Genomic DNA, 13,905 nt, shown 5'->3' on the forward strand with positions numbered 1-13,905 from the left:
AAAGTTAAAAAACAAGTGCACTATTCTTAAATTTGGCATACATGTGTCCACGAATTAAAGCCGATAAAAATGTTCATTCGTTACAACAGATTCCGTAAGAATCGAGCAATCGAAGAACAAAATGGAACTCCACGTTTTGGCTGTCTTACCGCAGAAAAAACGTTTCTCGCTGAATCCTCGACAATCCAGCGAGCAATTAGAAAACGCGTGGGTCTCTTCTCGCTGAATCGACGCGAGAAAACAAAACGGCGACAGTTTCGTAAGGTGAATTTCTTCGAGTTCCAAACGCGGTACGATATTGTACGCGTTCCATCACGTTTAGCTAGACGTCCGCAAGAGTTACGAAGATGAAAGAGAAAGAAAGAGCGTTTCACCTTGCTGAAATCTCAGGAGGGAAACCGGCCAGGAGGCAGGAAGAGACCGCAGGGTCCGCCAGGAGAACCGGACGGACCTTGGAAAATTCCGCGACGTTATTATACGTCTCTCGCCCCACATATCGCAGGCAAAGAATAATGGCCGTTTCCTGTGCCGACTTCTGGCCCCGTCGAAATGAAAAGTCGGAGGACACGCGGACGTTACCAGCAGGAAATGAAGCCGTAGTTGGACTTGATTTTTTTCCCAACAATATCCTCCCCCAGAGACGTAAATATATATATATATATATATATATATGTATATATGTATACATGGATGTATATACAATATATGTACCGCGAGACAACGCGAGGCTTCACTCTGTGTTTAGCAAAGAAGTTGGTCAGCTTTCTACCCTCTGACCTCGTGCTCGAGTTCTGCCGATAGTTTCGCCCTTTGAAATCGACGAAGTTCGAACAGAGACGAAAAGCGCGGAATAAAGTTCGCCGTAGGATCCGTAAAGGAATTCACCGTGGTATCGTCAACTGCGTCTCTTAAGAAGTTTCAATTAGCTCCGGAATATTTGTATTGAAAGTTCTCTTACACGGAGATCGGAGAAATGTATAACTGATCTAATTTCTGTAATGGAAAGAAATACTTTGCCGGCGAAAAATGAAACTTCTTTCCAGGGCTTGGCCTGTTAAGGATTACTTTACGGGGAAATTGAAAGGAATATTCATCTATGCAATGTGCCGGATTCCTCGACGAATGTATGATCAATCGTAATATCTGATGATTAACATTGTTTTGTTTGTTTGCATCTTGTGATGCAGGCTTCGATGATGTTGCGAACATTGACGGACGATTGACCACTGTTCGTTTATTTTTCTATGCACGACCAGTGCATAGGATAATAAATATAATAGAAAATAGATAAATAATTATATAATTAAATTTTTTTGATGTAGAATGTGATACCGAAATAAAAAATATAGATTTATGATTAAAAAAGAAAAAAACAAGCCTTGAAATAACCTTGAAAACGCTTCGCATTAAAAAAGTAGTAGTGCCATTTGACTCCCTACTCGAATTACTAAAGCACGTATGTCAGTTTGTTTGTTTTTTGAATCACGCGTCTACGAGATTTTTAACAGTGTCAATTTAAATGGGACGTCCTTTATAATAATCAGTAATCGCTGATGTGCACACATTCATAATAAGAAGTTCGCAGAAGTTCGTTGTAATATTTCTCATGGAAACGTTTTTACAATTTCAGTAGAAGAAAGAATCGGGAACCAGTCGTTTCAACTAGTCTTCTAGTTCCAGTGTTAACACTAAACCTACCAAGCAGTAATACTAACTGGCATGTACTGCTTCACAAAAGTGAGAAGACCGAATTTATTTGGAATTTGTACAGTTTTTATTATAAGACTTGCTCCAATATAATATAACTTGTTCAAGCGTTTTCCACGAAAGAGTCTCGGAACTTTGCAGAATTGCAAAATAAGAAAGCGGTCACTTTGACCGCGGCAGGTTTAGTGTTAAATATTACGGTTGTTCGTATGATGTAAAAAGTTTCCGTTGATTTCCCGAGACCATCGGAGTAGCTTTCCGCTGCATGCTCAGCAGTCCTCGAACGTAACGCAGTTACAGTAAGATGATATTCACTTTGGGACGCGTATATTCCCGTTCATTGGCGAATTCTAGAAATCGCGACCGGGCCGCGCAGTAACTTGGCCGGGCTCGAGATAATCGGTAAATCGGCGAAACTTTCTCTATTGTGCGCGGCAAGTTCGCAGGATACGGTCGAATACGGGTAGTGGGGTAGAGGCCACGAAACAGCAGCCTGATAATTCTGATAAGGGCAGCGTGTAGCTCCGTGCACAGGCGGGGGTGTCGCGCACTCGCGGCACACGTACCAACACACGGAACGGGGGACGACTGCTAAAGGACAAGTTGGAACATGCGTGATAGGATGAGTTAGCAACTTAAATGGCCCGTGAACTGTAGTTGGGATTACTTGTTGTCTAGTTGCTAAATATAATACGAGCGACATTTCGGAATACGCGACCACGTTCGACGGTAAATTACAGTTTTCACCGTCATCCGCGGCTAGACGAAACGTGAAAAGGCACACGCCCGAACCCCCGAACCGTGTGTAGAGCAATCTAGGCTGATAACTGTAGAAAATCAAAAATCACCGGAACCAATTATTCGACAAATTATACAAAAGTACAATGACTTTAAAGGGATGATAAGAAATAGGTGAAGTTTGGAAATTCTTTTTTACATGTAATTACTGAATAAAGAATATAGTTTTTCAAGGAGAATATAGACATACAAAGCAAAAATCGTACAAAATGGTGGCCTTATTCGTTGTTTCCGAATCCCCTTCTCGTTGAACATACTTTGCTGGCCGTCACACTTGGAAAGTCATTAGGACGTCTGAGTTTAACAAATTTGGTTTATTCAGAAACTAGAATTTTATTATATAAGCCTACGGGTTTTCAAAAATTTTAATAATTAAAAATAGTTGTTTTTATCCCAAAAAATCAACTTTAAATGCTTATAAAAATTTAAATAATTGACATATCAAAAAAATCTATACGCAGAATATCTGTTTACTCCTTCGTATATTTATACAATATTTTTTTGAGCTGTGGAATGCAGTAAACAACTTAAATAAGAACAATCGTACAAAAATATAGAAATGAATGGACTTGTTTTCAGAACTTGTAATAAAAAAGTTCATTCATTTCCATATTTCATATATATATATATATTTATATTTCATATTCGAATATGAAATGACAATAATTTTACTTCTACACACACACACACACACATATATATATATAACCTTGCATATTCGAGTAAAACTATACTATTGCTATAGAAATTTGCATCGAAGAACAATTCAGAAGTCGCAAAATTTCCTACGATAAAAATGATAATTCATACGCCAGCAACAAAAACATTGGCGTTTATATTGTTGCGTGAACGACTCCTGGTTTTCGTCGACTTTCCTACAACGTTCCCCATAGTTTTCTTTTTCCATCGACATGATCTTCTTGCTTGAAGAGTTCCGAAAGTCTGAGCGTAACTCACGGATGCCATCAACAAGGATACTCTACTGCTCCTGGAAGAGAAAATTCTTTGGGGAAACTCGAATATTGCAGGCGGAATTATTTTTTACCAGGGAAGTTTCGAGTGGCTGCCATAATGTAACCAAACTCCACGCAACTCTTCGAGTGGCTCGGAACTATGGATACCGAAGGAAGCCCGACGAGTCACTCGATACCACTCGACAACGGAAAAAAAACCGATTTCCATTCCACAAACGATGTTAATAAGCTTAATTACATACGAAACATTCGTTGAACAAGTTCAGCTTGCTTCTGAAGAGGAACTCTCGAACGGTCGATATTACGTTTTCGTACGAAGCTCACATTTTAGATCAACGGAACGAAAAATATGACATTTTCTTAGCATGTGCATATAGTATACTATTCGAAATTTATTTTCAACATTCGTTTTTCACCGATTTATTTATTATACTGCGAGGAATATCATTTTGCATGATTTCATCCAAAAGATATTAATCTCTTGAATTTTGTTATTGATTTAATTCATTAGGAACGATATTCATGCTTGTATATATATATATATGATTTTAATTTCATTTAGTCACGCGTTGTATAGGGTGTTTTTATCACTATTATTATCATTTTGTTTAAAGCTGGGTTGACAATTTAAAAATCAGCGAGAAACGTCAAGTATTTTCTGTCGCAAGTAAATATAGTAACAAAAGGTTGCATTTCAAAGTTCCAAATTCCAAGTCCTTGAAAATTACGCAGATATTGCTGATGACCGATTCCCTTGCAAGATGTCGACATAATTCGTTCGCATTCATCGTTCTCGCATAGCCGGAGCGCGTGTCGTACGTTTGCGCAAAAGCTTTGGCATCGTGTGGTTAGCCAATGATATAGGTGTCATCTGCATAGATGCAGCGGCTGTGTGTATACGATAGAAACTTCGCCGGCATCGTTAGTCTGTCCAAGGCCAGCAAGTAAGTATATCCTCTATAATAATAGACGTTAACTTGTTCGGCTGCGGACCAATACGTGGAGTCGATAATATCGTGGCCATCTGCCTCCTACCTTATCGCACATCCTCCCTGCATACTTTACGCAACTTCGATGCACGAACTTGCCGTTAGGCACAGAAACGCTAATTTATCGATTACGATGTCTCAAGGCTTATTTCCATTGCGTTCGCGTTCGCCGATTGGCCCTGCCGTGCTGCTTCGCCGACCGACTGAACCGATCGGGAAAGGGAACAAGCAAAGACGAACAAGTTTGAAGTGTCCAGTATCTCTTCGATATCATTCGAGGAGGGTGCAGTTCCACTTGAGAAGCCAAACACTGTGCTGATTCGTTTTGCATTCGATGTCGGTTAAATATCAAAGGAAATCGTGCCAGAAGGAGAGGAACCTTCGGCTAAGAATACTTTTCAAATATACAGAGTGTCCCATAAATGTTTCGCAATTCGGAAATGGCGGGTTCCTCGGATCATTTGAAGCAACTTCTTCCTTTACAAAAATGTTCTCCGAGGCACCGTTAACGAGTTATTAACGAAAAACAGTGACCAATGAGAGTCGAGTACGGCTGACGCGAGGCGGCCCAGCTAACCAGCGCGCGAGGCCCAGTTTCGCTCATTGGCTCGGTCGCATCGCGCGGACCGAGCTCGCCTCTCATTGGTCACTGTTTTTCGTTAATAACTCGTTAACGGTGCCTCGGAGAACATTTTTGTAAAGGAAAAAGTTGCTTCGAATGACCCGAAGAACCCGCCACTTTCGGATTGCGAGACATTTTTGGATATGTAATAATGTATATTAAATTAACCTTTCCAAAATCTTAATTGAAGATATTTACTACTAAACCTCCAAGATAATTACATTATCTTTTTCCAGATAGGAAGATTGATTTAATCTTGAATGAATGTGTGAAGGAAAGTTTCGAGGGACAAGGTTTACCTTATCCTATGATGAAATGAAGTTTTTCGTATCTGTATTTCGAATTTCCTTATTCGCAAGTAAACTTTAGCAACATGGTGAAAAGTTTCCGCGGGATGAGTAGAAATTTAAATCGGCCAGGTGATCGGTAACGACTTACAAGAAACTTGGTCGAGGCTTGTTCCTCGGCGATGAATTGAGGACGTGCGTGGAATCGAGTGGCGTGGCCGGGACTCCCTTTCATGCGGCTCATGTTTTTCAGAAAGGGTACATATGTAAACCCGATAATGGGACGGCCATTTGCCACCGGCTCGATCGTGCATCTCTCTCGCGTATTTCACGCAGCCCGTCCGCACTCTATGGAACACGCGGAATCGCATATCGATTAGAAGTTTCCGCGACGAACGCGAAGGACCCGGCGTTTGCGACGACCTCGAACATGCCTGCGAAATAGGGATGCAACTATACTTATATAAATATCTGTAATAATCAAACATCGTTGTTCTCTTGTCATTCCAAGTAATGGCAGAATTGAAAGAAAGTATTTTAGTCATTGTCTGCTAGACTAGTCCTTCTATCGTCATCCCGTTTTAAGACAATTACTTCGTTTTGAAAGGTGTCCAAATATTAATAAGAGGCACTGTAGATCCCCCGTATCATCGAATGCGTCAAAATTACCCAGCATACGAACCAATCTCGGAAAGAACTACGTCATAGCAGTACTCTACGAGAGCAACTTGATCGGCAACATCTTCACTTCCACGTGCTATAATGAAGTATCGTTCAGTTCCGCCGCACCCACGTGTCTTTCGTGGCCTCTAATCAAGAGCTCGGTCAAAGCCGCGGAGCCAGATGACGGGGTGCTTTGGAAAGTTGCAAATAAACAGGTGTAAAAACGCGGATCCGCCTGCGCAGGAGTCTTCGTGCTGCTCGTGACGTCTCGGTGGTGGCGGAAAGAGGATAAACGCGGCGAATTTGAGGGAAGCTACGGGGCCCCGTGGAATTAATAATGATGAAAGAGCGAAGGGACAGAGTCGAGCATGCCACGACCGTATACGTCACGATGCCCCATTATGCTTATGAATATAAATGCACCCTTGGGGGTGGCCGCAATAAATGCCGGCCACACCGGTGGCGGATCTCTGAATTCTGCTGGAAGAGCGGTCGCGCGTACACGCGGTGCCCGCGGAACAACGAAAATAAAAGGCATCGTTGCGCCGCCGGCCAGTTTTTCTTCCTTTCGCCCTCCTCTGCTCCCTTCGCCACCGACCACCGCCCATCCCCTGTCTATTCCTCGTCCTTCTGTCCCTCTGCATTTTCTCTCGCTGCGGCCGCGAATGGTAGCGTGCGGCGCAGCGCGCGGCAGCAGGCATAAAAGAATAATTAAAATAAAGTAAGCTCCGTGTAATTCTGCCGAAATTATACGCGGCTACAATAACGGTAACAACGAAATGGTTAATAAGGGGCCGTGGCCCGACGCGAGTCCGCCACCCCTCGCCTACGACTAATTGCACTTTCATAAAATATTTAGAGGACCGGCAATGGCTCATCACGGAATTCGTAGACGCTAAGCAGTTTTGTTTGGACTCTACTCGCCGGCTGTTCTAACAACCTTTTTCACGTTGCTGCGAAAACTGGTTTACAGTGACTGTCACTTAATAACCGTACACCTAGGAATTCGGATTTTCACTTATAAAACGCGACAATTGCAGGAAATGACTAAAATGCATATATAGACATGTAGTTCGATACTTCTTTATTTAATATTGTATAACAATAGTAGAACAAAAATCTTTCAATAATTAGTAAAGTAAATAAAAATTGTCGTTACATATAGAACTAGCTGTTAGACACTGTTTTTCGTTAATAACTCGTTAACGGTGCCTCGGAGAAAATGTTTGTACAGCAAGAAGTTGCTTCAAATGATCCGAGGAACCCGCCATTTCCGAATTGCGAGACATTTCTGGGACACCCTGTATATTATAATATAAATCATTATAATACAAATCTAATTAAACAATGTCTTTATAATTTTTGACCTTTTATTAAAAAATTCATTTCGACGAATATGCTGATTCATTATTTATAGCAGTCGGGGTAAATGTGCCGATAGCGAGATGCTGGGTAACTTTCGGTTAGACCCCTATTGAAGCTGACTGCAATGCTTGCGGAACATTGCAGAAATAATTCAACCAGAACACGGGTTACACCCGAAAGCCTCGGCAATAATAGCTGTACGATACCGTGATGTGAAAACCTCGAATCCTTGTCTGACTGATAGTTTTCTACCATCGATAACAATCGGTTTTTCCAGGTGCATTGTCTCAGATGCATCATTTTGTCCGTCGATTAAAATTAATACTAATCATCAATACCGTCGACCGATACAAACCGTCGATCGAATCCAATCGTCGCAAGTTTCGACACATTTCACAAGAACACACAGAAATCTACAGCTCGCGAACGAGTATCGCGGAATTCTTACGAATCGGTCCCGCGCTGCGGTTTGATTTCTGTTTCGTTCGGTCTCGTCTTTCTTCCCGCGGGACGCGGTCTTTCCGGTCCATGTTCTCCCGTGGAATTCGTTTAACATCGCGGGAACGAGCTATTGGAATGTTTGGGATTTCTACGATGGCCCACTTCCAGACTCATGAATTATGCAGACGCGGGAACGAGTTCTCGAACGCGGTAATGAGAGCCGAATGGGGATTTTCGTCTTGGGAAAGTGTGGTCAATGAACTTTCCTGTTTACTTTTCTTTGTTGCCCCCATAGTTTTCTGCTACGCTGAAGTTCCGAAGACAAATGTGTTTTCTGTTCGAGTCGATTCCGCCACGGACAACTTCGAAATCCTTGAATGCAGAAATACAGAAAAGGTGGCTCCCGATGTCCTGTTTCTTCGTTTACCATTGCATGGACTATTTTAGGAAATCCTACCGGGCTCCGTGGTAAAATGAAACGATACACGCAACCTTAATAACAATAACAATAACAGCAACAATTTATTAACACTAGATTTACGGAACCCGTCGAAATGACGGGTCACTAATTTTTCAATTTGCGATTATTCACATCGTGAAGATACAAGCTAGTCTCCATAACTGCGGTAATTTAAGATAATAATTAAACTATCGATTTGTATTAAGCATTAAACCGTCGTTGATCTATCCATTATGGTGGCATAACTAATTTAGGCTAGCATTTTACTTTCATGTGTTTAATAGCTACAGTAGATGAAAGATAAGCTATATCGAATCAAATTGTTCATAAAATGACCGTAAATCTCGATGAATTTTAAAAGAAGCTGTGCTCGCGATGAAATAAGCTTCATTATAAGTTCATTATAACTCATTAATTAACTTGTACAGCAAAACGCCATTAATTTCGATGAATTGATCCTGTTTCATATATAATGAATGCTGCAAAAATGCGAGTATAATTTTAATACAATATAGCTACGGTTTTAAAAGTTCGCATATTGAATATTAATTTCCTCGGACCGTGGCGACTTAACGATGATAATGGATTTCATAAAATTCCTGTTCCTCCGCGTTCGAGAACAGATTCGGACGTACTTTGGAATTCCGTGAAAAGTTTTCCTGGACGCGTAAAGGAATCCTTGAATTTGTTTCGTTAGGATCGCGAACGATTTAATTCAATTAAATTATTCGATTAACACAGTCGCCAGCAGCAGGGTCGCCTAGATAAGCTCCCACGAGATCATAGTATATATGGCTGGCACGGAGACTAGGATGACCCGCAGTTTTCATATTACATCGTCGAAACACTCCGGGTCCGAATGGACCCGACACCTGGCGAACGCGAGTTAAGCACACGTGACACGTCCTGTAATTTGTTTCGACGGAACATTCTCCCACGGCCGTGCCGTAATAAACTTTTTAACAAGATCGAATCGATTATCCATCTCCCCCTTTCACGATCAATTCGCTGTATAAGTTTCTTCGACCTTCCCTTTTTCGTACGGTGTCCGCGTACACGCGTTGGCTCGGCTCCAAACGTTTGAATCGCCGGCCACACTCGCCGCCTTCACCGGCACACCCATCGCCGCCCTGCCGACATCATATCACCGCCGCCGCCCGCGCCTTCTCCTTTTCGCGTTTCCGCGCTCGAAACTTTCCTATCGGTTTTATCGCGAGCCGGGGTATCGGCCATTTGGCGCAGGTGTATCGATCTCGCGTTAGGCGACATCACGCGCCAGCCCGAGCCAGCCAAGTGTTCCGAATTATCGGAACGTTTAGGAGCTGTACTTAACCCCGGTTCACGGCTCAAATTTGCCCGGTGTTTTCGCTTCTGGATGGTTTCATCTTGTTCTTCATAGTTGCCACGTGCGGCTTGCTTAAAGGGTACGTGCGCTCTGTCGAATGGAACGTTTAATTCTGCGTAGACGCGCCGCACGGTGCTAATCCAAGCTACAAATAAATAAAATCTAATTAAATAAAAATCTAGGCTAGTCGATTTTCAACAAAAATGACTTAATAATTCGTCGAAGAAAATACAAAGATGCATCGATCTATATAAAAAAAATTATATGATTTCATAAAGAAGATACTTGTGTATTCTTTATTGCATAATCAAGTCTTATGTTTCTATAAGTGAATGTCCGCGTACAAAGCTGTTGACCGGTTGTGGCTACATATTTTGTTAAATAACTCTGAAGACCTCAACTTTTCGCAAAAATGGCACTATCTGATGAATGTGTCGGAATAAGAGTCCTAGAATATTTTGAGTCGTTTTTTTTTTATAAATCTTATTTAACGTGTACAAGAATAAATGGAACTTAATTTGGTTCGTTCGGTTAATTATTATATTGCATATAAGCGTTACAGAATTGCTATAGATTTATTAGAATCATATAACTCCTGGTCATCATTCTCTGTAAGGATTACATCGTAAAATGGCGTTCAGTTCATAAGACAATGTTGTCGTCGATATTTAAGCACTCAAATAAATGTAGGCACACAATATAAGCATTAATTTCTTTTCCCCTGCGAAGGAAATAGTAAGTCAAGGGGTTAAGCTTATTTTCTCAGGGGACTACGAGTGTACCGGCTAACCAAATTGTTGCGTATCTCAAGAATTTGGTTGCATAGATTTGCAAAAGACACATTTACGTTCTCATTTCGTAGTCAGATGTTTTAGGTATGAATTACTTCAGAAATTGCCGAAAGAAATTATAATTACAAAGTAATTATAATTTCCACAGTGATTATAATAAATTCAAACATTTTCTAAAAAAAATGTAAATATATTTTACGACTAATCTCTAAGCGCAGAAACACAAACTTCGATAGAAAGAAATGTCTGTTTGCCTGAAAATAGAGCTTTTCTCTTGCAAATTGGAAAACTCATAAAAACTTGTCGTTCCAACATTACTAACCAGCCAACTAAATTCTTTACTAACATTTCAACCATAAAATTCGACTGCACACACATTGTCCAATGAACTCGAGCCGTTCTTTTTCATTTGTTATCGCCCCGAAATTGCAAGGGGTGCATTTAAACATAATAAACCGAATAAATTATCCTGACAAAATGACGGTTCACCTTTTGTGCGCGTTATAAAGCCGATTTTCCGTTCTTAATAACGGATGAGGAGTTCGGTGTCCTCGTGGAAATGTATTGATAACGCCGCACCTGACGAAATTCCCGTCTCTTTGTCTGTTACACCATAATGGAAAACAGAGTTATTGGACTTCTGGCTATGCTTTGACACCTTTGAATGGATATTACACGGTTATGAGGAGCCATGCTAGTGCCACGGTAATGAATGAAATTACCTGCAAAATACCATCGTGACCAGCTACGCTTTGTTTATGATTTTTCTGAAATTCTTATTATTTATTCGTCTCTCCAATATTCAAAGCATCATTATTCCGCGGTAATTAATAGGAACTACTAAACAGAACAATTGGAATATTGTTTTGCAGAAAATTCAACTATTGGAATATAACGTCGGATTAATAAGGTTCTCGTATCATTATTTTTACTTACACGTCTTGAATGGTTTCATACTTCAAGACGGTTATTCTGACACATATTTAGAAGCTGACGGCGACATCAATTTTATTTCAGTCAGTTCTTCATTCCTTCGTGTTTTATATTTATTCGAGTCCGGTCAGAATTCACACTAATGCGGATAAATAAACTTTTTACTCTCCCTAGTTTCGAGGAACTGCAACCGCTGATTTTATGGTCGCAATGCGGGCAAATTTTTTTGGGGCGCATTGCCAGAAATTCTCTAACTATGAATAGTTCTTGCATGCTCTTCAAACATTGATAAATAAAGGTATACAGTTCTGAATTCAAATGGGAATTACTCGCGTTCGCACATTTTGAGACGTGTGCAAAATATTTCATTTGTTAAAGTAAAAAAGAAGATCTCTTGAAGCAATTAATATTCGACAAATTATAAGTTCATAAATTGTCTACTGTACATTTCTTGTAACATCGAAATTCGTGTCCATATGTGGAACAATTTCATTCTGTTAGGTTAGGTATTATATGTCAAGTTTTTTAAAGTAAAAACTTATCGTTAATTCGAGTGTTAGTAAAATGACGTATGGAAATGAGAATTTGCATAAAGCTTCTCAGCCTAGTCATAGGGGATATCCTATCCAAAAACGGTCAATCGTGTCCAAGGTCAGTATTTAAGCTTTGCATTACCATATTTCTGTTACAGTCTGCAGTCAATTCAGTAGAGGGGTGTTCTCCATGCTGGGCGCTGTGAGTCCGGATTCGTTCGACACCCTCCATTCGTACAGCAACACGTTTCAGATGCCTTTCGTGACGCCCTGGTTTCCCGAGAAGGTAAATATGACGCTTTCCCGCGTAGCTAAATAAAAACATGTAATGCCGTTAAAGGGACAACATAATTTATTTATAATCCGATCCCCACACGTTCCGTTTTTCACTCGTCGTCCTTTGATTATTATTTTTACCGTTCTCTTAATGACCGTGCACGTGCCACCAAGGCGATAATAAGAAGACTCTGCATTTTTATGCATTTGTGGTATATGCAAGGTTTTAAAATGCAATTAAATGTCGACATGAACAGAAATTAATTGTGTTACGATTTAACGCTCATCATAAGAATTTCTAGTTGCTGTAAAAAATGATTGGATGGTAATTAAAAAGGATGATAATTAATATTTTAATTATTGAGACTTTATTTTAGGTTGTCCGCTACTCCACGATGTTACTAATCCAAAAAAAAACAGAAGGGTGTCGTTTTAGGTTTAATCCGAAAATATAAGATCAATTATAACGATCATTTTTACCGTCGATACGCCGAATCACTGTGTTCACAAACTTGTGAACTCCGACTGGAAATTCTTTCCAAACCCTATTCGGTCGCCCGGACCGCGAGCGAAGCAATAATTTAACATTATGCAGGCAATGTGCAGATAAAATAGCAATGGAAATTCCCTGAATACGGGCAAGTTCAAAGCAAATTGGGCATGCATATTCATACACTATTCCCGTAATCCGAAGAAATCGTAGCGCAACGGTAACCTTTCCGACTGTACGCGTATCCCGGAAAACTGCTTATTCCTGAAAATTTATCCTCGTGACGCGCGAGAACCCGCCGGTCCAACCAGTTTTACTTTCATTTTTATTTTCCTCGTTATCTCCGCACAGGCGGGAGCGTGTGCACAGTGAAATCCGAACAAAATCGATAGCGTCGCGGAGGCCGTGTTGATAATTAGCGCGGACGGTAGCCGCGCGTCCTCTCGCAGTAACCGAATCGCCGCCCCGGCGCGTCCCAGATATCCCATAAATACATAAATATGTATAGGGTGTGTACAAACATATTACAATTTGAATTTCGCAATGAATCCGACCGGTCGAAAATTTATTCGTCGCGTCGGATCGCAACGGTTGCCGCGCATTTATCGGGCCGCGGCGGGTGCCGCTCGCGAAACTGATACCGTACGTCCATTTCGGATGAATGCCGGCCAGGTAGTGGTACAACATTTCGAGCGATGTAAGCCCGCGTTTTTCTGCGTGTTCTGTTTCAATGTCGGTACTAGCTCGTAAGTACTGTACGCGCCGGTACACGACGAACGTTTAACTAGCATCCGCGTCGTTCAAATGCTAATCTTCGCGGCAATGCTGATTCGAAGTTTCCCTATCCATTTTTTATTCTTCTTTCTTTTTTTTCTCGTCCGACAGTCAACTATAGCCTTTTGCAAACGAGAAATCTTCTACAATTTCCGTGAAACCTCAATGCTATCTTCTCTCAGTCGAGGGAGACGCTGTTTTTCTTCCGCGGAATGCCACTTGTATAAGACGCTAAAGTCCCGGACACGCTTCCTACCATTAATTTGTATTCTCGGCAATCTTCGTTCTCATCAGTTTTAAGAAGACATTTGGTTCTTCAAAGGTTCTGCAAAGTTCCAAGGAATTGTTAGTTTCGAAGAAGGTGATTTCATGTTTAAGGCGATTGACTTTCTGTTTCAGCTCCCGAATTGCTTATGAATTTTCGAATTAAACGATGATTTATTCTGTAATATCTCCC

The 13,905-nt window shown here is 40.9% G+C and overlaps 1 protein-coding gene across 2 annotated transcripts in view; it reads left to right on the top strand.

Moving 5' to 3' along the window:
* Positions 1–13,905, top strand: part of GluRIB (Glutamate receptor IB) — a 321,268-nt gene that overhangs the window by 205,984 nt on the left and 101,379 nt on the right. For both annotated transcript variants that reach the window (XM_033484183.2, XM_033484182.2), the window contains exon 3: positions 12,067–12,194. In XM_033484183.2, the coding sequence (XP_033340074.1) occupies positions 12,067–12,194 (128 nt within the window). The remainder of the gene's footprint in view (positions 1–12,066; positions 12,195–13,905) is intronic.

The sequence above is a fragment of the Megalopta genalis genome, chromosome 13, assembly GCF_051020955.1.
Source record: "Megalopta genalis isolate 19385.01 chromosome 13, iyMegGena1_principal, whole genome shotgun sequence".
Classification (NCBI taxonomy): Eukaryota; Metazoa; Arthropoda; class Insecta; order Hymenoptera; family Halictidae; genus Megalopta; species Megalopta genalis.